Source organism: Parasteatoda tepidariorum, chromosome 4 (assembly GCF_043381705.1).
Source record: "Parasteatoda tepidariorum isolate YZ-2023 chromosome 4, CAS_Ptep_4.0, whole genome shotgun sequence".
Lineage (NCBI taxonomy): Eukaryota > Metazoa > Arthropoda > Arachnida > Araneae > Theridiidae > Parasteatoda > Parasteatoda tepidariorum.
Window position 1 is genome coordinate 75,413,705 of NC_092207.1, and position 25,920 is coordinate 75,439,624.

Genomic DNA, 25,920 nt, shown 5'->3' on the forward strand with positions numbered 1-25,920 from the left:
TTTATTTGTTATTAATTTTCAAATTTTTTTAACGCTAACATGATATAATTGTTTATTAATATATAAATAAAAAATTTTGCACTTACGACAATTGTTTTATGAACGTCTTTGCATTTCACAGCTAAAGTTTCCACGCACACTTTTCGACATCCGACATCCTCAGAAAGTTGTTGACATTGGATGAACGAAACACACTCTGAGATTGTTTTAAAATTCGAAAAAATGTTTGTAGTAATAGAAGAGACTTCTATCTTCAAATTCCACACATTTTTAACGTGAAATAAACATAATACTGAATAGCAGCACTTGAAAAATTCCACATTCTAATTTGCACAAAGTAGCCCCCGCTGCACAAATGACGGTACATAAAATAATAATTAAAGATTTATCCGCAAGTGTGAGGGAATGAAAATTTCGCATTTCTGGAGCAAATCCCTATCTCAAGTGCAACGTTAAGTTGAAACAAAAACATCGGTGGCTGCTCTTATGATTTTTTAATTATAGATTTTAACAACGTTATTTTAATTTTTTTTTCCAGAATTGATATCATCAAACGCAGAGATCAAGACACGGGACGTGAGTTGCCAAATGGAAGCTGGACAGGATATATCGGTCTCGTTCAACGTGGTGTAGGTAACAATATTTATAATTTTAATAAATATGAAGAGCTAGGGGTGTTATATGAAGAACTAGCCAAATTCTTCAGGAGAGCCTCTTCAGTGAAAAACGCAGCAAAATTTATGTAGATGATTCAAATTTTTGTGTTGTAAACAAAACTGTGAAAATTTCGGGGATTGCGTTATTCGGTGAATAACACTAAGTTCAAATTTGCCACACCATTATTATAAAGCTACACGGAGGAAAAAAATTCTTTCAAAATTACCTTAAGAAAATTAATCTGGTTATTAAAACCAAAATATACGATATTTAAACCATTCATTTGGAATATTTTTCATTCATACGGTAACGGTTTGCGAAAGTTCTGGTTTTCAAAATTATATTTCACATTTACCACATATTTTAGTAAAGCATACGAAACTGAAAAGGAAATTTAACCTATTAAATAGTTTTTAGGCAATACGATCTCAGTTTTTTTTTACTTTACCATTTTTACCAAATTTTACCACATTCATCAAATTTTTCACATGTCTATTTTGTTTTTGTTTAATCCAACAACAAGGAGAAAAAATTTCTGAAAAAAATTAAGGTACTGCATTGAAGTAAAATTTCTGGTAAAAAAAACGTAATTCTGGTTAATAAATGAAAAATATACTGTATTTAAATTATTCATTAGCAATTATTATGTTCATATCGTAAAGGTTTACGGCAAATTCGTGTCTTCAAAATTATAGTTTTTTATTTCCACACATTTAGTACGAAATACAAAACTGGAAAACAAATTTAACGGAATAAATGACTTTTATGCCATTCTCTAAGATACCATGATAAATTACATCGGCACAAAAATTTACTCTTTCTGAATAATCAAGCATTTTTTTCTGAAAATCATTCTTTTCAAACTTCAAAATAGGGGGATAGGGTAGTTATAATTTGGAAAATGTAATTTGATTAAATAATGAGAAATTAAATAAAAAAAATTAAATAATAAGAAATTAAATAGGAATAAATTAAATAAGAATAAATTAAATAATAAGAGATTTAATAGTAACGATTTAAATGATTAGAAATTAAATAGTAAGAAATAACAGTTAAAAATGTATTTTTTGCATAAAACGGTGTTTAGATAAATGAGTTCTAATAATTGTGGAGAATTTTTTTAGTTCTTCAAAAGATATGGTAAAATACACAAAAGGAGAAATTAACATTTTTTTTGGGGGGGCACTCCAAATTTAAAACGTACTCATCAACTCTCAAACAATTGGGACTAAATTTTCGTATTACGAAAATTCTGATATTTTAAAGTTAAAAAGATGCGAACTTTTTCTTATGGTGAAAAAAGTGTTTTTATTCTTAAGAAATTAGCTTTTGCGTTTTATTTCATAACTTAAAATATTGTCTGCAGAAATTAACCAGTATATTTGTGATTAAGCCCTCGAATCATTAAGATTACATCATATTATTTGCAAACCATTCATTAGATCAAAAACTAATATAGTTTTGGAAATTATGAATTTAAGAATTTGAAACAATAAATAACGGGGTAAAAAAAAGTGTGTAAAAAATGCATGTTATTAAGAAACAAAATCTAAAGATCAAAAAAAAGCGTTAGATTAGACATCATCGAAATCATCACAATAAGAGATCACGTCTCTAGAAAAAAAAAGGAAGAAACACTTTCTCACTACCAAATTTCACCAATATCTTAACAAAGTATGTGACTTTCCATTATTACTATCAGATGTTGTATCAACATGCATTTTTAACAACCAACATTCCAAACAACAATGAAAGATCAATCATGACTTGTAGATTTACAGAAGTATGGAATTTGACAGGCTTTTTTATAGTTTTCTTATCCAAAATTATTGTTTTCAGTGCGAAATGTTACAATAATTTGATCATTGTTTTTGTAGCTACTTCTGTTTTCATACTACATTTGTTTTTGCTACAGAGAAAGGTAAAACCAAAAATACTAACATTTATTTTTTAACATTTTGCGAATTATAAATTTGAAGTAAACAAAATTCTACAAACAATACGAATCGACAAAAATGTACTAAATTTTTATTTCACTTTTTTTTGTTACTTCTGTGTGTGACAAATTAACTTACATGCGTCTAACCCTCATACGAACCTAAATTAAAAACAAAATATAAAGAATATTATAGGGCGCTGTCCTTATACATTTGTGCTTAAATTCTTTTAATAGAAGAAAAGACAAAAGGTGTTGTAAAACGAGCTAAAATATGTTCGGAGAGCAATCGCAGAAAGTAAAACTGGCTTTGAAGGAAATCAACTTTCTTAAAGATGAAAAGAATTTGTAGCGTAAATTTTTATAATGTACAAAAATTTACTATACATCGCCTTTCTGCTTAACTCCAAAAAAATATGAGAAAGTTATGAATTAATTACTGATTTCAATAATTTTGCATCTAGATAAAAAAAAAACATCGAATTATTTTATTAAATAATGCTTCTAAATATTTGAATAGTTTGTCTGTTTTAATGATAGTCTCTTACTTTCTGTCATGTATTATAGATAATATAAGCGTAAAACTTTACTTAAAAATTGAAGACAACCCAATTTTGTTTTCATTGTTTCAACCAATTTTGTTAGCATTTGACAATAGAAATAATGCATTTATAAAAAATTTTAAGTTCATTTGGCAAAAAAAATCGTCTGATTTATTTTATTTATTGAACTTGTAGCTTTCTAATAAATATCGTTTTCCTCCTTAGGATGTGATATTCACTGTGGCAACGATATCGATGCGAGCAACTCGAATTAAAGTTATGGATTACAGCTCACCTTACATTTTTAACAAGCTCAGCTTCGTCGTTCTTAACCCAGCCCTTGAGAGCAGACAATTTGTTTTAATCCGACCCATGACACCAACTGTATGTAATGTTCTATTTCTTTATCTTCATTTTACATCAGCATACCAGATGTCCCCAAAATAACCGACTAGTCTACGATTTGAAACAATTAGTTAAATAAAAAATTAAAATAGAATAGAAAGACTAATTTCTAATTTTCTTATAGTGAAAAGTTTTTGCTTTTGGCATTGTTTTTTTTCCACCATTGATAATAAAAAAAAACCTTTTTTAATAAAACAAAATCTGAACTCACTTCTTGCAGGTAGGTTCAGGGACATTGATGTCCCGTTAAATATCCAAACATATGTTACTCCATCAATATCCGACGGTAGCAGATGATAATAAAATGATAAACTTTAAAAATCATGCAAATTATGATCCGAAACAACGTAAAAGGGTATAAGTAATACTTATATTATGACAATTATGACACTCATTATTTCTTAGCACTCTTTCAGTTATGGCTCGCGATGTGGTACACAAATCTTCAAAAACTGTGATTGCGATGACAGTTTAACAAGTGCTGACAGCCATCAAATAGAAGGGGGAAGTTGACATCATGAAATGTATGACAGCATGTAATGTGCAAATCCATGGTAAAATGAGAACTATTTTGTCCAACAGTCTACTAGGAATGTCTTATGGGACATATATGTCCCATCAGACGTTCAAACCTAATAGGATATATATGTCCCATCAGATTCGAAAAGGTTAAAAACTATTTATAATATTTATCGATTGAATATTTTCTACTGCATGCTACATCATTCCAATTGAAATACGTTGCATGCACATTTGATAAATTTGTCATGTTGTGCCATGATATTGCTGCAAATGGCAGTCATTTTTGTTCCGTTTTCATCAAATTATCTTTGAAATCATGGGTCATTTTTGAAACATTCGCTGCTATTTTGTATGTAATGTTGTTGTAATGATTGTAATGCTGTTTGAGTATTGCGTAATTTAATATTTGTAAGCAATGTTCTATGAAATGATTCGTTATTATTTATATAGCTTCTCGCCTTACTAAACATTAAACTATTTATAAGGTTCATAATAACTTAGCTTCAGAAATAATGATGGAAAGTTTGAGAAGTAATGAATTTTTATCTAAATAAATTTGGAAGATAATCGAGAACTATTATCTTTCAATTTTATAACAAGAAATTTCGTTAAGAGAAAAAGTAATTAAAGTGTTTAGAAATTCAGCAATCAATTGATCAAATCAGCAACAATCAATTTCAATTTGAGCGAAGAAGCGTATACAAGGTGTTCCGCAAATGTTGCGACAAACTTTTTGAAGAAGCAGGGCGCATCATAAGGATTAAGAATTAACCAGGAAACCGTGACCGGAAATGTTATCGAATGCAACTGAGGGCGCTTTCCTATAATGAGCTGTTACATCATGTGCCTTTGAACATGGGGCACTTTTATTTGCCTACATTAACTTAATTTTTGATTTTTTATTAATTATTGCCAAAAACTGCTTTCAAATAGCTATGGCTAAGACGGCACCAAAAATCTCTGCTCGCTTAATCATTAAATTACGATAAAACAGCATTTCTGAACCTATTTTAATGGAACTCTCGACAATGACTAATAGTAACATAAAACTAATATGAAATTAAAATGTTTTAAAAAAATTATAAATATAAAGGTGCAAGTTCAAAGACACACGAGTAACATGTCCATAATAGAAAGGCGCTTCCTACCAGCGTAAGATGACATTTCCGGTTACGGTTTCCTTGGTAATTCATAATCCTTATGATGTGCCCTACTTCCTCTAGAAGTTTGTCGCAGCATTTACGGAACACCATGTATATATTTAAAGCTACCTGTGACGGTTGAACACATTACTTTTTAAATGTCTGATAACTTAGGCTAACCTTCACATTTATTCCTAGCCCACGTCGGTTTTTAAACTCGTGCAGAAAATCTAAGTTGGCGCCGAGGTCCATGAATCCATTCGAAAGATATTAAGAAAACTTTAGTTTGTAACAATGAGTTTCTACAATGGATTTTTTTTACTTTTTATTCGCCATCTTTTACAGAAAAAATGGAGAATGTTTATAATCCAAATCACCACATGAAAATATTAAAACTGCAGAGAAAGAAACGCGACCCGAATTCGAGCTTTTTTTTTATTGAGTTATAAGAATACATAGAGACAGACGCTGTTTCTGGAAGCTCTGTCGTTAAGGAAAATAAAAGAGTTATAATTTAAATACCTTACACTTGAAGCAATGCCATGATTTTAAACTATATATGTATACATTTTAAACTTACAAATAACTTAAATATTTTAAAAGTTATTAAACTTCTCTAAAAATAGTTAATTCGGCGACTTTTTTCCACCTAAAGGAAAATTATCCATATCACTGCCGTATTCTGAGTTTTTTTTAATTTTTATGAGCCCAGGTAAGGCAACAGTGGAGTAATTTTTTAAGTATTAATAAATAAGACCACAAAAGCTGTTCATTTTCTCAAAACTGTGGCTTTTCTCCATATTTTCGTTTTCCGCCATTTCCAAAATAAGCGTTGGCAGCCCTGGCTTTAGATAAGCTAAACTTGATCTAACAGTCATATGAGTAACAGTTGCAAACTCACAGCAGTTATAAAAATAGCATATTTTTCGCAAAATGGCATCATTTCATACACAGTCCTAATATCTTCTTTCAAAATTTTGCTTTCAAATTAATGACACGGTTTCCAGATGTACTAATAACTACTAATTTTCTAGTTTGCATTTATTCTTTGAAGGTTTGGGCAAGCATTTTTGTAGCTCTTATTCTTGGTTCTNTCAATTACAAAAAAATTCACAAATTTTACATACAACAGTTCTTAATACGCAAATCACATAAATTACGTATCTGTGACTTGCATATTAAGAGCTGTTTTTTCTTCGACCCCCAATCGACACATCCTATTCGAATCAACCCCCATTCGACTCTCTGTCTCAGATCGACCCCCGCTTTTGCGGAATAGACCCCTGGGGGTCTATATAGACCACTTTGGCGACCTCTGACTTAGGCTAACCTTCACATTTAGTCCTAGCCTGCGTCGGTTTTTAAACTCGTGTAGAAAATCTAAGTTGACGCTGATTTAGTCCATGAATGCATTCAAAAGATGTTAAGAAAAGTTTAGTTTGTAACAATGAGTTTAACCGATGGATTTTTTTTTATTCGCCATTCCTTACAGAAAAATGGCGAATGTTTATAATTCAAACCACTACATGAAAGTATTAAAACTGCTCAAAAAGAAACACGACCCATATTCAAGTTTTTTTTATTAAGTTATAAGAATACATAGAGACAGGAGCTGTTTCTGGAAGCTCTTTCGCCAAGAAAAACAAAAGAGCCATAAGTGCACTTGAAGTAATGCCATGATTTTAAACTTATATGTATACATTTTAAGCTTACAAATAACTTAAATATTTTAAAAGTTATTAAACTTCTCTAAAAATAGTTAATTCGGCGACTTTTTTCCACCTAAAGGAAAATTATCCATATCACTGCCGTATTCTGAGTTTTTTTTAATTTTTATGAGCCCAGGTAAGGCAACAGTGGAGTAATTTTTTAAGTATTAATAAATAAGACCACAAAAGCTGTTCATTTTCTCAAAACTGTGGCTTTTCTCCATATTTTCGTTTTCCGCCATTTCCAAAATAAGCGTTGGCAGCCCTGGCTTTAGATAAGCTAAACTTGATCTAACAGTCATATGAGTAACAGTTGCAAACTCACAGCAGTTATAAAAATAGCATATTTTTCGCAAAAAGGCATCATTTCATACTATGACGGAGCCTTCAAAAACAGTCCTAATATCTTCTTTCAAAATTTTGCTTTCAAATTAATGACACAGTTTCCAGATGTACTAATAACTACTAATTTTCTAGTTTGCATTTATTCTTTGAAGGTTTGGGCAAGCATTTTTGTAGCTCTTATTCTTGGTTCTGCAGCCTTATATGCCCTAACTCATTTTCTACCAACAAAACATATTGTCCAGGATTCTTACAACTTCTGGTATCTTCTAAGCACATTTGGGAACGAAGGTATGTAATGCATCCACTAATGTTCCAATTATGTTTTGAATAGCCAACTCCCTCCTCATTACAACAGTAACACGCAAACATTCCATCTGCTGTGAATAGCCATAATTTTACGTTAATGTGTACGCTTCAAATTAGCATCGTTATTTCTAAATAAGATTTTGTCCACACAGAAGAGTTAGTGTTCAGAAAATAATGCTGGCGATAGATAAGTAACACGAATGAAAAATAAATAATAAAATTCAAACATTTTGAACACATATCTACATCATCCACGTTCTTACTTCTAAGTTAACATAGTTAATTACAAAATGATATTTTCTTGCACTCACAAACATGTTCGATAAGCCGGCTATGTTCGATTGATGTTGGAACTTTTCACGCAAATTATTTATGAATTTTTTTGACAAAATAATACTTCAACGTTCTGAACAAATATATTTAATTTTTAAAAAAACATTCATAATTTTTTTGATTTACCACATATTTAGTTTCAATTTTGTTTAGGCTCTCAAGACTGTGAAGTGTGTTTCGTTGCGTAGCAAGCTTTTAGCTTGCAGGGCTCTCAAAGCTGAATATGCATGTCTATCGGGGAGGGAAGATGGTTACAAGTTCAGGAAGGCACTTTGTTTACGTCGCCCTAGAGATGGCAAGTCTTGAAAATGGGTGCCTATTTTTGAAACGCTTGAATCACGTCAACTGTTTGTTGCTATTTATATATTTTGAAGCGACAGTTTTTATCAGGTAATACCATATCGATTGATTAGCCGTATAGGCAGGGTAGGGTGTTTATGCATAAAGGAAGTTAGTCCCAAGTTACAAATAATATTAAATATCATAAAATCAGAATATCTAACGCTATCTTGCACAACTTTCGAATTTTAAAAAGATTCAGAAGATCGTTGTTTTCTTTGCATTACATAACGTTAAATTCTATACAATCTAATATTATCTAGCGTTCGCCTTAATATTATTTTACACTAGCCGCCTAAGGCGGCCAGTTGTCCGCCACGCTGAAGGTTTTCACAAATAAAGTTTTTTAAAACATGGCAGGAAATCTGAAGATTAGTGGACAATTAAAGTGTTCCTGTCCTGCAATTTTGTCTTCATATCCAGTTCTGCTGCAGATGTGTTATAGCTCTTGAGGATGTTTGAAATTATATAGCTACAACGCTTAAGAAAAAAAAAACTAAAATGCTAAATACATGAAAAGAACACGAAAACGAATAAATTTTTTATGGTATCAATTTCTATTTCTATATAATTTTTTATGGTATCAAATTCTATTTCTATATCTGTTACGTCAAGCACTCAGGTATTATAATTTGATCTAGTTGTGCTTGTATAATTTTGATCTAGTTGCGCTTTCTACGTCATTTTGTTAACATCGTTTGGTTTGTTATTTAACATCGTTTGGTTTNATAAATTTCATTATCAAAGAGAAGTTATCATCTATCACAATTTCGATCGCTCTCCGACTAGTTTGGTTGTGAAAATTTTAACTAGAGCTGTGTTTGATTTTAACACTAAGTTTCGAATGTTTCTTAAGATTTATATTTTATAACCAATCCAACCACATTACAATATAAACCAGATGATTCAAAACTAACTAAAAATAACAAGATAAGAAAATAAAATGTTTAAAAAATACTCTTTTCAAGAAGACTAAAAAGAAGAAAACATTTTTATTTTTCGCTGACCTAATGCGAAAAGAAGTAAAGAGAATTTTAAATAGTTATAAATATTTATCATAAAAGTAATGTGCCTACCGTTTTTCACTTAAATCCTGAAAAAATATTTTTCTCATTTTAATTTACTTGATAAAAGAAGTTCTTTAAAAAATCATATTTTATTTTTGACATGCTTTAGATTAAAAAAAATTTAATTTAATTAAATCAGTTTCCAAAAATCTGATTCATAACGACATAATTTATTTGTTTTTAAACATTATTTTTCTCATTTTACATTTCAGATTTAGTTACCAATTTTTTGTTAAACGTAAGACAAGCTTTTAAATAAATTAGTTATTAACTTTAAATTCAACAAAAATAACATTAATTCAAAAATATAACCAGTATAAACTTTTTCAAAAAAATCTGTTTTGAAAATAAATATTTAATTATGGGGAAATCACTAAAAGCGCATTAACCCTTTCAAGACTAATTTTTCATATTTTATAGAGAAATTTTTTTTCTTCTTTTTTTTTTTGGTAGCGCATTATTTTTCTACCATTGATAAATATGAGTTTTCTTTTTAAAAAAAAAAAAAATCTGAACTTTACATCTTGCGGTAGGCCCTGGACATTGAAGTCCCATTAGTCTTTTTGAGTGACTAATGACACATGAAAAAAGACGGTTGGGACATATGCATCCCGTGTCGTAAAGATAAGATTGTTTTTATTGCTTTCATGGTGATAGACTTTAAAATAATGCAAATTATGTTTCAAAATAACGTAAAAGAATGTAAATAATACTTATATTATGTCGTTCACTTTTTTTAGCTATTTAAGTTATTTTCCTCAAGAAATGATGCATAAATATAACTCTATGCCGTCATGACAATTTTACAATTTTTGCCAACCATTTAAATAAAAGTAAGCTCAAAAGACTGTTATGTGCAAATTTAATGTTAAAAGAAGATCTATTTAGCTAAGCAGTATGCTTCTGGTGGGGCATATGCCCCGTAAGGTTCAAAAAGGTTACGTACTAAACTATCCAAATGTCTAATAACTTGTAGTAAAATTAAATTTTGAACTTCACCTCATACTTTTATTTATGACATACATTCCAAACAGAGATTCCATTTGCTTTGATTTGTTAAAAATCAGCTTTGAACAATGAATGCAGAAAACTCGAGCTTATTACTAAGTATTTATACTACAAAAAATACAATATTAAATTACTTTTTCTGGTCCTTTTGCTCAACTGATTTAATATATAAATCTTTTTCTGTAACTTCCCCAGTAATCCTACCCATTTCAAAATCTACAGAATCCTACACATTTCAAAATCCTCGGTAATCCTCATAAATATTCTATTCACGATCGATCTAAGAAGATTAAACGACTCCAGTTGCAAAATATTTCTATTTTTAGGTTTTAAATCTTACACTACTTCTGTAGAACATATAATGCAACTCAAGCAGCATTCTGAAGGGAAAAAAGTAGAAAAAATATGAAGGCATATTTAAACAAACAAAATTTAAATTTAAAAAAATATGATAATTGTTTTCATAAAAAGAAAATTAATCAAGCTATCGTTTAAGTACGTATTGCATAAAAAGTTAATTGTTATTGTAATGCTATTCCGAAACTGAGGAACAATCAGAACATAATATTATTTAAATAAGGGTTTTTCTTATAAATATTAATAAGATTATTAAGATTAATAAGATAATTGGGTACTAAGCTATAAATACAGATTTACAGAAATTATTTTTGGCAAAATACTTAATTTCATGCACCTCAAATGGGACAAAACCGTGACCTCGCCCTAAAGCTATGCCTTAAGCTGCTTTAAATTAAAAAATCTAAATTATCTATAACGATGATGACTCCGATTACTGATTGTATTAATCAATTTATTGCATCGTTCTATCACTTAATACTCTGGATACATATTCCTCCGAATGACCTTTTCTTTTTAGAAAAGTTACATCACTATGCAACAAGTTGGATAAATAAGAAAAGTAATCAAAAATATTTTAACGACATATCTCTCTTTTTTTAGTTCGCTCGCAATAATGTTCGTATATATATGTATAGTATATATATAAGTTCAAAATGTAGAGAAAACATGGAAAAATTGGAATGGAGAAAACAGTGAAAAAAGGGAAAAAGAAAAAGTAATAAAAAAAATCCGGTAAAAAAGATTTTTTTTTTCTTTAAAGTTTCAAATTTAAACGAACAGGCACAAAACTTAAATGAAGAAAATAAATTTTCACTATTTTTTTAAATACATTTTTTAAAATTTTTGGGCAAAAAAGTTGAAAATTTTTTGTTTGCTTCACGGTAATTGAGAAACGAGATCATCACTTTCGCATTACTAGTTTTTCGCTTACTACGTTCTTCGATTCAATCCGCATTTAAAACTTGTGAAAAAAAAATAAGTTTTTTTTCTCACTCGTTTTCGTATCTATTTGACAATTTTCTGACTAGTTAAAGCTTTCAAACCTTAGCTGGAGTTCCGTGTCTGAAAACAATCCATGTTTTAAACAGTTTCTTGATCTCCACAAACACAATTAATATCGCCCTTTTATCGCCAAACAGAATTTATCATCAATTAAAACTACGACCATTTTTCCGAACTGTCTGCAACTTAACTGAAACACTTAGCCTAATAATAGTCGAAAACTGCAAAATGTCTTAAAAACTACATTTATCAAATGCACGAAAAGGAGAAAATAATTTTACTTTTTTCTGACATAAAACGAAATGCGTAGAGAGAAGTTGCAGTAATGACAAAAATCAATAATAAAAAAAGATGCATCTTACGCTTTTCGCACATCACTTTTATTAACTTTCATGACCACTTAAAGTTTTTCATACGCGTTTCGCCTTAGGTCAGATAAAAATAAAAATGAACACACACCCCGAAGAAAAAACAATTTTGCGCCGAAAAGGAAAGGTTTTTGCACAGTACGGCCGATATTCGTAGTGTAATAACTCTCGGAGAGAACCACGTTTTCATGTTATTGATTTTGTTTTATAACCAGCGTTGAATAGACGACCCGATTCTGAGATTACAACTATCAATGTTTAACTCAGTATTCGTTTATCTTTGAACCTGATCCAGAAGACAATGGAACACCTGGATTAAGCATAGGGACAAACAAGCGATTGTGGAGGACTCTTTTGATGGAAATAACCATTATTTGTTTTACATGGAGAGGAAAACCACGAACACCCTGCACTGCTCAAACCCATGATCCGTCTACCTCTGAGGATATTTTAAGTCAGTACTGTGGTTGGTGCAGAATTCATATCAACTAGCCATCGCTGGGATTCGAATCTGGATCACCGCATTGGGAGACGAACACTCTATCCCTTGAGCCACCATGACTACCAAGCTATTGATTTGTCGAAAGTTGGTAATCCTCAAAATGCAGCAGATGTTGAACCAATTGTTAATTTTGGGGAAAATGAACATAAATTATTCTTCACAGACGGTCTTCAATAATCTTTTCTTACTTGTAAAATGCAGCTTTTAAAATTTTTATTTCACTTTTATATCCATTTTAGTTATTAACAGTTTAGTAAGAAAGTAAACAATGTGTGTATAATTTTAATTATTTTCAGAGAGACATGGCTAAAGTCCACCCAATCTATAAAGACCATCTTAGAGATAATCCCGATAATTTGGTGGAACATTCAAAAGACGGTATGCAGCTAGTGTTGGAAAAAAAGTATGCTTTTGTCTACATGAGAATGATTCTGAAATGGTTTACAGCAGTGTTGGGAGAAGAAAGATTCCATCTCTCGAACGAGGTCTTCAGCATAGATTTCATAGCTGCTGCTATTCAAAAATGCCATCCTTGTAAACAGAGTTTTGATCACATGTAAGAAAAATAAGTTTTTTATAATTAACTCATTACAATTAAAATTTATTTCTCGTTGGTGGATAGATAAAAAAAAAATACAAAGCAGTCTTAAATTTTAAAGAAATCTTCGTTTTCAGAATAAACGAAAAGTACAACGTTCTCTGTAATGACTCCTTGTCAAAAATTAAGTCAACGTAGTATGCTTATTAGGGATCGCTATTCAATATCAAGGCGTGGAAAAAATATAAACTCCACCTAAATCTGACAAATCACTTTTTAAGATGACTGCTTTAAAAACATAAATACTAGTTTGATTTCCGGAAGATACAGAGATCAGTCAGAAGGTCATTGTCAGAATCACATTAGGTATCATATGAGGCAATCAAATTGTATTTTCATGCCGTCTTCCTGACTATGAAACAAAAATACAACATATTTTTTTCTTCCCCGTTTAAATATAAATATTGAATACGTTATTTGCTTTATATTTGACTTCGATTTAAAAAATACACATTTTGGGTAATCCTTATAGAACACCGAAAAAATTAAATAAATTCAATCACCCAGATGAATAATAAAACTTTTCCGTGCTTAGTCTACTTATTTTGCTTCCGGTTAGAAACGATGAAAGAACCGGATGATCATAGATAAATCATTGTTTAGATTACTCTAATAATTTATAATATCACAACATAAATAAGAAGTAAGGTTCGACATGTTTTGAGTGTTATACCTTATTTGCATGGGTGCCACTCTAAAAATATTTGAAGACTGAACTTATTTTTTGACCAAATAATACTGTCTAGTTTTGTTTATCAAACTTTTTAGAAATGTATGTCACTGTCACCAAAGTTTATCTTTCCTTGTTAATAGCCTACTATTAAATCAATCACGTGGTCATTTTTTTAAAAAGAAAAACTTTCTTCTTTATTTTATGTTTTTTAGAGGAAGAAAAAAACAAAAATAATAGCTAACCTTGTATATCTTTTTACACCTATTACTGATTGACTAACTTTTTCCTGAAACTATTCATATCTCCATTTTTCACTTCATTATTTACATTTTGTTCTAGCACTATTTCTTTCTTTCTTTTTTTTAATAATCTTGATGAAACTTTGGCCAGCATGTCAGTAGGTTGGGGGGAAAGCAGATTTAGATTCAGCAATCTCACAAATTTTGTTTACTCAAACAGATGTACGTTCAATCAATTCCATTTGTCAGGACTTTAAGAATAAGATTTAGTGTGGTTGACAAAAGCAAGATAAATAAAAGTCCTGACACCATTTTTTCATTGCAGTGTGCAAAATAATCGTTGCTAGATCATTTTGCAATAATCGTTCAAAAAAAAACAATTTTTTCATTAAAATGTGCCTTTTTTTAATCTGTACAAAAAATGATAAATTTCTAATGAAAAAAAAATATTTAATTTAATTGATAGAATTTATAAGTCCATTGATTTTTTCTCAAGACTGATTGCAGTCCCCAGACCCATGCATATACAATAACAGTGTTTTAAAACACACTATGTTTTGTATTTTATTGCCCAATAAGTAAGATATTAGAATATCATTAAATTTTCATTAAAATGCATTTTTTTAACAGCAAAAAATTTTAAATTTCCAATAAAAAAAATAATTTAATTTTACTAATAGAGTTTATTAGTCCATTGATTTTTCTCAAGACTGATTTCAGTCCCCAAGACTGAAGAGTGGCACTCATGCTTATTTGGCTATATTTGTGTGAAATATCAGCTAGCGGAGTCTTCCAAATTCATTTGTTGTTTGTTTCGATGAAATTTAAATTGAAAAAAATGCGTTAAACACTACAAGTATAATAATATTTTGTTGTGCGCTTTTTTAAGGCTAAGCGTAAAAATCAATGGAAAGTAACAACCCGGAAGTCTTACGACGAATTTTCACCCCTAGCGCCATCTGTGCTTAGCTTTACACGATCAACCATCCATACATCTGATCAGTAATCACAACAGAATTTTTTAAGCGTTTTACCTAATTGGATATTATTAATAATAAAAAAATAAGAAGAAAATCTTCCTATTGAAATAAAATTTGCGTTTCATTAAAAAAAAATTATTACTGAACAAAGTAAATGTTTTACTTTTTTTTTGTCGTATGCCTGTTTAGGCAGAGGGGGTGCGATAGTTCCTGTTTTTCAGTGGCGCCATCTATGGCCAGGGATTCGACTTCTGCCACGCCATTCACACAACCACAACCCGTTTATAGGGCGGGTCACATTCACACACAAAGGAGAAAGGACATAGAACACACAGAGAGAGAAAGAAACATCCGTGGCTTGCCCGGGACTCGAACCCAGGACCTTTATGATGCAAGGACAGTTCCCTGCCCCCTACACAGGCCGGTCGGCAATGTTTTGCTTAAATCAACTCGAATATTTTCTTAACCTATTCAGCGTTGCGTTGTCTTTTAGAAAACGAACACAAAGTATTTCCTCGTCCAAAGAAATTTAAAGACCACCTATTTTTCTTCCCAGACTATAGGAACGGATCAGGGTCCGTTCCTAACGCATTCAATCTAGTTTACGGGTAGAGAAATGTCCGACCGTAGCTTCACAAAGTAAATGTAAAATTAACGGTTAAATAAATGTAAAATTTATTTAATGCAAATCGGTTAAATACAATGCTTAGAAATGTAATATAATGCCTTCCTGGCGATTTTATACATAAAGTTCTTTGGGCTCTAAAAATAAATGACGACTTGTTTATTGGGTGGATAGTTGAAAATTCTTTAATGAAAATAGGAAGTGTGATAGTTACAGCATTCTTATTAGAAGAAAGGTGTTTTTTTCCTAATTTTCTGAATTATTTAAAAAGCTAAGCAACAGATGGTGCAACTGTCTAAAAATACAATAAGACTTCGTTTCCTGCTACATATCAGACCATTTCAACTAAAATGTTGGTATGGGTGACAGTCAATTTCGTTCTTTACTGCTGTTCATTGTGAAAACATTGCTTCCCTTAGCTACAGTATCACGTGTGGGGGAATTTAGTAACTAATTTTGAAGCTCAATAAAAAAAAAATTATCAAGTTTCCTAAGCAGAACAAAGCAAGTAGTAGATGCCTATCTCTTTCCATTTTTCTCTAATTGACTTCGCCAATTATATTTGCAACACCCAATATATATCTTATAAACAATTTTTTTTGTCTTTTTCTCCTTCATAGAGTGAACAGATTAGAGGAATGTGGATTTTTTTCAAAGTGGTATGACGATGAATTTATAAAAGCAACCATTAAAGCCCCTCGAGTAACAGTTACTGAAGCAAGAGCTTTATCTATGGATGATTTACAAGGAGCATTTTATTTTCTTATGATTGGTAACTTTCTAGGATTCATGGAGTTAGTAACACAGCTTATTTTGGCAACTTTGTACAGAAAAACTAAAAAAAAGATTTTTAAAAGAAAGAAACCAAAAACGATCCACAGAAGGAGAAAAAGGATGCATCATGCTAACCCTTGGCATACACATAGGTAGTTCTGATTATAGTAATAAATCACATTTAGATGTTATTTCCATGCAATCAATTTTTAAAAGCTTTTACATTCATTAAAAAATAAACAATAACCTTTTTTAGCAATAGAATATAGGAATTAAAATAAGAATATTTTTATGCAAATTTAAAATGCTTATTGAACTGTAAATCAAGACATTTCTATAGTTCAACAATAAAGTAATCCAAAATATAAGTACTTTAATTTATAATTGTGTCTTAAATAAATTAGGAAACAATGTAAAAAAAAATTAATCTAAATAAATATATTTAATTAAGAGAATTTAATAGACTGTTTAAATTTAAATTAAACAATAAAAAGATAAGTTCAAATTTTAACATGATTTATGACACAACGAGGTACTTTTGAACAAGTACAATAACTTATTAGTTTAAATTATTTTACAAAGTTTAAATTTTTAAAATAATAATAATCATTTTCATTTTAAGTTTATTTTAAAAAATTTTTAAGCGATGAAAAAAAAATTTTATTGTTAAATTAATATTTTTTAAGCAGAATGGATGTCAATCAGAAATGGATGTCATCCATAGTGAAATTTCTGAAAATAAAATAATAACTTAATAAATAGTGATAAGAACTGTTCCCTATTTGAATTATTATAAGTCTCTTCAACGAGTGAAATTACTTCTCATTTATTCCTTTTTATTGAATCTAACAATCATTAATAAGTTTATTTTTTGTTCTAGTACAAATTATTATTTTTTAAATTTATGTCTAATAGTTTTCAAATATAAGTCATCTATTTTGTTAAAATTAACGAAATGTTCAAACAAAGAGTTAAAATAATTGTATTTTTTTAAACCAAAATGTTCTCTGTGTTTCAGAGGAAACTATTAACGTTTAAGAAAAAAAAAGGATGATAAATGAAAATCAATTACGGGGGTTAGCGGACAGACGTAAAAAAGAGCCTCCTAACGTAAAAAACAGTAAAATTGTAAAGAAAAACAATTAGGTATAGAGTTATTACCTCTTATTTTTCTGTCTAAAATACTTACACTGTAAGTAAGCATAATTTTTCTTTAAAACAGCACACAAATAACAGTAAGTAAAAATTGCAATTTTTTTTTTTTTAAGTATTGACATGCATGTGTGGATATGCCACATCAAGGACTTAAATCAAGACATTCTGAAAAGCACCTTTTTATTATGTAGCAAATAACAATTTTTGATTTTAATTTCATTTATAACCAGAAACAAATAAAAATGCTTTCAATTCAACAAAATACATACGTTTTAAACCCTCAGAGCGTAAGTTCTGGTTTTTTTCAAACTTTCAGCTGCAAGCTTTCCTGCCTTAAAAACCAATTTTCTCCAATGGAATTCAATGGGAAAGTAGAATGTAGCAGAGAAATTTATATGCAATTTTATCTAGGGGTTCAAATCTTGAGGGTTAACGTAATGTATGTTGTTGAGTGTATTGCATAGTATCACAAGTAAAACTACAACTTAAGAAAAATTGAACAAAAAAGTAAAAAATCAGAAATTCAAATTTAAACTAAACTGTAACACAAACTAAAATCTTATTAAATATCTTAAGCATAACATTGAAGTAAAAAAAATATCAATCTAAGCTAAATGTTTTGAAACAAATAAATAATAACATCCCACATTTGCAATTCTAAATTGTAAATGCTAATTTTCCTGAGGCGAAATTTTTTTAAAATATTCAGCAAATTTAAAAATTTTAACACAGATTGATAACAAATAACATTCTCTCATATATATGATTGTAAATAGCAAAAACCAAGTGACTAAAAATAAACTTTCAATACAAAAAGGCACTTTAATGTAAAAAAATATGTCAAAATGTAAATACATATGTCATTAAATATATTTAAGGCAGAATCAGATCGATTTTACAACATAATTAAAAATAACAATTACAATTTTAAATAATATTTAACAATTTAAAACTTCAAATACGAAATATTCATTAATAAGATTGATTGATTCAGAGATTGTTTCATTAAATGTATAAAACTAAGTATGATTTAATTTAATGCAAGTGACTTAGCAAAATTATTGTAATAAACTTGATATGAATTTACAGGATGTTCTGGAATGACCACCCTTAATACAAATTTTTATTATACTAGTCAAAAATGAGTTCAAACTGTATGCATATACTGTGTTACTAATTAATATTTAATTTAATAAAAAACAAAAGCTTCATCAGAATCTGGTGAATCACAAGTGAAAAAAGTGGCATGAAAAACAACAAAAAAAAGCCTGGTGAAACTAAGCTATAATTTTAAGTCCATTCGTAGTTTAGCAAACCGGCAAAATTGGGCGGATTTACTGCAGGTTAAGATAAGACTTTTTACGAGCACAGCCATCAGTGAGTTAACTACTCCCCTGCTTCATTTGTTAAATTAGTCTTTAAAAGTTTCAGTCCTCCCTATGTTAGTAGTAATTTATTACATTTTGATAAAAAATTTTGTCTTTTCCTCATTTTAATATTAATTTGAAACTCCTTATGTGTATACTATTTTTTTACTGAATTTCTGATATGTATTCTAAAAATATGCACAAAAGGCTATCCTAATAGAACACTATGTAAACATACATTTAAAAAATAACTTCTAATTTATTCAGGGTAACAAGGAAATGAATTACTTGCATTGAATTAAAAAAATGTCAATAAAAAGGCATAAGTTAATCGAATAAAAAATAAGAATTCATCTAAAAATATAATAGTGAAAGCCATCTAATTTGTAGAAACAATAAGAATATTCTGTAATTTAAGAAAATAATGCTACTATTTATTAAGGCAAGCCGCATTTTTGAGTTTGATTCTTTAATGCATTAGCATACCACTCAAGTTCGGAGATAAGCCTAGCAGCTTTTGAAATAGCAGTATCATTTGATGGTGTAGGATTTCCTTCTGCATCGTAAGCAGTATGCACCACAGCGTTTCCGAATATAAATCCTGGAGTTACCATGCCCAATTCACCTAAAAAGTATCGTAGTTGCATACCAGCAGTAGATCCAGCACCAGTACCTGAAAAAAAAAGACAAGGCACTTAGTGAAAGGATTAGAGTTATAAAATAATAAGCCACATTTTCAAACTGTTCAGGAGAAAGCTTTTAAGAGTGTCTTTGGAGATAAAAAATATTTCAGATGGAAACAGTAAGATGGTACAGTATACCACACTTTTTGTATGCATGTTAAGATTGAATGGCTTCAGACATTATAATGAAAAGTTACTTTTAAATTATTCAAAGTAATGGTTTAAAAAAAATGGTAAAACTTCCTTAAAAATCCCTGTCTTGAATTTCTATGCTTTTCCATGAAAGCAATAAGATGTGTCATTGTATTTTGTTGTGAATTAGCCAAAATTCCTGAAATAATTAGCCTATCTGAAGTACCTATCTGAAAACAATACTCAAGGTTGTTTCATGCGAACATATAACCTTTGGAAAAAGCGTAGCTCTTCTTTCTTTTCCTTCATTCAAAACACAAGATCAAAAGTGCAACAAATTAAAAAAAACTTACACATTTAAAGCTATATAATTGATAAAAGAATTGATTAAAAGCTAATAATAAAATATTTAATATAAATTTCAAAATTGAACACATCAACTATTAAAATATTAAATATATTTAATCAATCATAGGTACACAAAATAAATTCTAGCTCATTAATTCAAAGTTTTCATAGCTCATTAATTGAAAGTTTTCATAACTTCATTTCATAGCTTGTCCCTAGATTTCACTTTTTAGAATTTCAAATGCAATTTCATCTAAAGAATTTTTCGAAAAATGTATCTCAATTTTAATATATTGCTACATGAGGCAAAATATAAAAGATAAACAATCGAATTACTTAAAAATCAAAAATCTTTTTGAATTCAGTGAAGAAAAATAGTAAAAACAAATTTATTTCTTTGTTTTAGTTCAAAACACACAAAAAAAAAAATCCAATTTAGTTCAATGGAAAAAAATTTGGAAAAATATTCCATTTTAAAATACATATTGAACTAATAATATAAATTGTTTCTAAAATTAAAAAATGCTACTACTAATTAATTGAATAATCACATATGAAATAATTATACTAGTAGATTTTTTGAAAAAAAATTTAAAATAGTAAAAATACAGAAAAAAACTTGCTAAGAATAGCAAGAAAAATTCATGTCTTTGTCATGCATTAATTATGAATTATTAATAAAATACAGCTCTAAATTATTATTGAACCTGTATGAATTGACAAGTATAACTTAAATAAAAATATAGAGCAGGTTTTTGTTGACATGAACTATTATTTACTGTTAATCTTTTATTTCTGCCAAACTTATAGCTCAGTTTGCATCAGCTTTTTGTTACCTACGCAAGAAATAATTTTTTATTTATAGTTTGTAAAAATTGATGCTTAAGAGTTTTTTCTTATGACTGTTCATTTGCATAATCTCTTCAGTTTTTTGTTGCCATCACAAAGTATTAATAAAGATTTTTATCTTGCTGTGTAAAAAATATATATATGTATAGATAATAAGATTGCATTAGTTATGTCTGAATGAATAAAATTTGTGCATGATATTGTAATGGTTCTTTCTAAAAATAATAAAATTAGATTTCCTTTAAATGTGTTTCTTTTTAGTTCTCACTTACTTATAAATACAAATTAAAATTATAATTTAAACTAGACAGCAATTATAAACCATATAAAAATAATTTTCAATGCTTGATATTTATTTTTTAAGAAGAGTTTTTCCACTTGAACTGAAAGAAATATACAGTAGAGTCCCAATTATTCAAGGTTTCCATTTTAACCGAGCTATCAAATATTTTAAAGATTTTTTTGTTCTAGTTTATTTTTTATTTTTAAATTGCCGCCAAAAAAATATCCTGAATTTTATCTTTCAAACACTCAGGAAAACGAAATCCAACTACTTGATCCAATGAAATTATCATTAACATGGCCAATAATGAAAATGAATCTAGCGAAGATGATGAAGACAGTGACGATGAAAATCAACATATAAAAATCTCTCATACACAATGGACCAAAAGCTATCGAAAGTGCTATTGAATATATAGAGCAACAAGAAGAGGCTACACTAGCCTTCCAGTTATTCCTAAAAAAAATTTCAAAACATTGCTGCAGAAAAACCCCAAACTAATGTAAAACAAAAAACAATTAAGGACTTTTTTAAGTAAGAACTTTTTAATTCTCATAAAGTATGTTAAAGTATGTCAAATATTGAAATAAAGACAAAAATAGTTGTTTACAAAGCTATTATTAGAGCAGTACTATTATACGGCGCAGAAACCTGGAAACAGACTAAGATCAAAATACAAAAATTAGAAACCTTTCAAAACAAATGTTTAAGATTTATTTTTAAAATTTTCTGGCCTTACAAAGTATCAAATCAAAATCTATTAAAGAAAGCTAAAATAAAAACAATCGAAGATGAAATTAAAAAACGAAGATGGAGCTGGCTCGGACATATCCTTAGAATGCCCAAAGAAAAAATTTCATTCGATCTCGATGTATCNAAATAAAAACAATCGAAGATGAAATTAAAAAACGAAGATGGAGCTGGCTCGGACATATCCTTAGAATGCCCAAAGAAAAAATTTCATCTGTTGCGCTTACATGGGCCCCTGATGGTAAAAGAACTAATTGAAGACCCAGACTTACCATCCAGCGCATGTTTTTGGGCGAATTAAAAGAATGTGGAATATCTGGCTGGGAGGAAGCAAGATCTATTGCTAAAGACAGGAGGCGTTGGAGGGATATGCTAGAGGCCTTAAGTGCCCAAGGCACGTAGAGGATAGGTAAGTAAGTAAGTAAAGTATGTTCTTATAAATTTTGTATTTGTTAAATATATTACATTTATATTTTCTTTCCTTATTTATACTCCTCCCTTTAATAGAGTTTTTCCGCTATCCGAGTAAGTCAACGTCCACATTAACTCGAATAATCGTAACTCAACTGTATTTCTTCTGGAGCAGTTTTTTCCGTAGAGGAAAAAACTTGCCATCCGTGTGAATACATATGCTGAACTATGAAGTTGAAAGATTAAAAATTGAAAAATACCTGCAGAGTAGCAAACAATGCTACAAGGTTTGCATCTGTAAGATTTGGGTGGAAAGTGATTCATCATGTTTGTCAGTGCTGGAGGGATGCATCTGTTATATTCACCACTCACAACAACATAGGCATCAGCATTTTCTATTTCAGCGTTATATTTCACTAACCATTCAGGAGGTGTCTGATCAGGACCATGGAAGTGAAGTGGTTTCTTGAGCATTGGAAATTCCATTGTTAAAGGATCTGTTAAATTATTGAAATTATTAATAATAATTAATATTGTAAAATAATTAAAAATATAAAAGATTAACTTTTTAAAAATTAATCCTAAAAATTATTATGTGGATTATAAACTTAAAATAACAAATATAAAATTCCAATGAATGAAAAAAAGCATATAATCAAGGTTTTTCAAAACCGTACTAAAGAGGACACTAGATTGAAATTTAAAATTCTTTATTAGAACATAGCAAATATTTATTATTCATAATCAAGAGGTCAATCTTAGGAAAGTATCAGGTCCATTACAGAAAACCTTCACAAAAATCCAAGCCTTATTAAAAGACCCTTCACAAAAATTTAAGCTTTGAAAAAAACTCAATAGATCTTCAATATCTAAAGGCAGGGGCGGATTAAGCGTACGCGGAGCCCTAGGCCATTCAAATTTTGGGGCCCTCAGATTAAATTTTTTTCTCGCATGTTTTTTATTTATTCAAATATAAAAGTATTTATATATCTTTTCATTTAAGAAAGCATATTTAAAATAAAAATAAATAATAATAAATTAAATTTTACTTAATTTTGTTAAATTAGAACTAAAACATTTTTTGTATTTTATTAATATATATTTAAACTGATTTTTTTTTTAAAAAAAATCATTGTTTTTCTTAATTTTTTTAAATTTATTTTGAAAAAAAAAATATTTAAGGGGGCCCTAGGCCATGGCTTAGTCAGGCCTAATGGGTAATCTGCCCCTGTCTAAAGATAGAAATTAGAGCTTCACAAAACCCATTTCTTTCTTAATATTATACATATTTTCTTTTGTTTGAATTCACTGAAAAAATAATTTTCAGACACATAAAAATTTGTATTCTTGTGTGAATTAATAACAAAAACCAATTTAAATTGACAAGAAAAACTTTCAGAATAACATATTGATGTAATTTGTTTTGCACCAGCACCTGACACTAATCAAATTAATATGTTTTAAAGTGTTTGCATTTGAATGTTCATACAGTTCCATATAAAATGGTCTTTTTTTAAAAGTATTTCATAGTAACAAGGGTTTAATTTTTAACAAAAATAATTTTATAAAAATCCAAAGAATTTCAGAAAAATTCAAACAAAACTTTTGTAAGAAATCCAGGATTGAACCTTGATTATTATATCCACAAAAATTTTAGACAAAATCTAAATTAACATTAAAATTAATATAATTAATTACAATTAGAGTAAAGCACAATACTGGATAAAATATATATTAATTAATTGCATCAAAGTAAAAAATAACTATTGGATATTGTAGAAATACTCTACAGGTAATCCCAACTATATTTAACCAGAAATTATACCAATTCTTGAAATAATTAAAATTAATGTGTTTCCATGTTGCAATTAAATTACGTCTTTTAGGTTAAAATGCCAAAACGTTAAAGGGTAATTTATAAGATAAATTAATTAGTTTGGATTATTTTCCCGAATATAATAAAGGTTTTTACAAATCTTTCAATTATGTGTACCTAATTAACACACTAACTTAATTCTTCATTTTTAACTTAATTTCTCAGTTAAGCACTAGTAGTGAAATAACAAAAATTCGTCATTTGTACATTGCAATGAACAATTGAATTTTTTAAAAAAAGATACAAATTTTAGCATTTGGTATATAACAGTAATGTCAGGAAAATATGTGTTAACAATAATAAAAGAAATTCAAGTTGAAGTAAAATACATCCTGAAATCCAAAAGAAATTTTTCTTCTTTTTTTTTACAGCGGCTCTGTGAGGGTACCATATTTAATTTAGTAATGGATGTCGAAACTATAATGAGGTAGGTGAAAACATAGAACTTAATTACCAAACACTCTAACAATGTGATTTTTCTCTTCTAATTTCTTCTTTATAAAACTGCCCACTCTAGTACAGTTTCTGCCTTCACGTACGGAACCAAGAAATAAAATTATCTTCAATGACATGATTATATATAAAATCACTTGCTAACAATCCTAGAACGATATTAATCCAACAAGTTTAAGTAAACTATAAAAAATTTTAGAACTTAATTTAAAAACTAGAGAAACGGAACTTAAACATAAAGAAATTTCATCACCACCTTCCACACTTTGGTGAAAAGTTCAACTGGTAGGAGAATTAATTTGGAAAAGGAAAATTATGAGAGCAGAAAACAGAGATAATAAAATAACAAATAACTGGTTTTAAGATTTGTGAGAAGCAAGTGTTTTCGTTTTATCTAACTTGACATTTTCATTCCGATCATTTGGACCGGAGTATTATGCTAAAGATGGCGCTGTATGTAATTGAAATGGTTGAGCTTAACATCTGGAAGACCGGTTCCATGTCTTAGTCTACTCTCTTTTCCTTCTCTCCTCCTCTTAGTTGTTTAGAAATATACTACGGTATTTTCCCCCTTTTCTTAATATATTTCTCATTTAATTATCAAAAATATTATTTTAAAATTTCCACGACGTTTTCTTATTGAACTAAGCTCAATGTAGTTTTCAGCTCCATATTGTTTCTTAACTTAAACATTTTAATCTATTTGAAAATCAAGACAGAATTCCTTCTTCTATGACTCTGAGCACACTAATGGGGAAAGCATGCAATAGATAAAGAGTTTTGCTCTACGCCACCTGTAACTCATTTTGATCACCAATACATAGAAAATATGAGTATTTGCAAAGTGTTGAAATAAATAAAAGTTGACATGCTTTCTTTTTTGATATGATATTAAAAATAATTAAAAAGAAAATTCAAATTTAACAGTTCGAAGAAAAAAAAAGAAAAGAAAACTTTAAAATATAATGAAATATTAATTAATATAAGAAAATTATTAAAATTAGATAATTATAATACACAAAACATAAGCACTGCAGAAATTTTAAAGTAATGAGAAGCATTTAAGATAAAAATTGTATTTTGCGTTCAAATTTAAATGAGTCAAAGTAGAAAGGAAACTAGCATGGCAAATTTTTCATCGCCGAATAAATTGGCGATCGAAACGGGCTGTAGGTGGAGCA

General features: G+C 29.0%; 2 protein-coding genes across 2 annotated transcripts in view; one reads left to right on the forward strand and one right to left on the reverse strand.

Annotated features, from left to right (window-relative positions):
• LOC122270903 (glutamate receptor ionotropic, delta-2) overlaps nt 1-17,207 on the forward strand; it is a 37,318-nt gene extending 20,111 nt beyond the window's left edge. The window contains exons 4-9 of the mRNA XM_043050181.2: nt 539-629; nt 3,361-3,519; nt 7,411-7,551; nt 8,051-8,192; nt 12,802-13,099; nt 16,279-17,207. Coding sequence (XP_042906115.2) covers nt 539-629; nt 3,361-3,519; nt 7,411-7,551; nt 8,051-8,192; nt 12,802-13,099; nt 16,279-16,588 — 1,141 coding nt within the window. The 3' untranslated portion in view covers nt 16,589-17,207. The remainder of the gene's footprint in view (nt 1-538; nt 630-3,360; nt 3,520-7,410; nt 7,552-8,050; nt 8,193-12,801; nt 13,100-16,278) is intronic.
• A 543-nt stretch (nt 17,208-17,750) lies between these two features.
• Nucleotides 17,751-24,908, reverse strand: LOC107449071 (uncharacterized; the record flags this gene model as incomplete). Its single annotated transcript, XM_043050184.2, is given in 3 exon segments — nt 17,751-19,627; nt 22,671-22,907; nt 24,741-24,908. Coding segments are annotated over 3 exon segments (591 nt in total). The 3' UTR covers nt 17,751-19,391.
• Between the last annotated feature and the right edge of the window lie 1,012 nt (nt 24,909-25,920).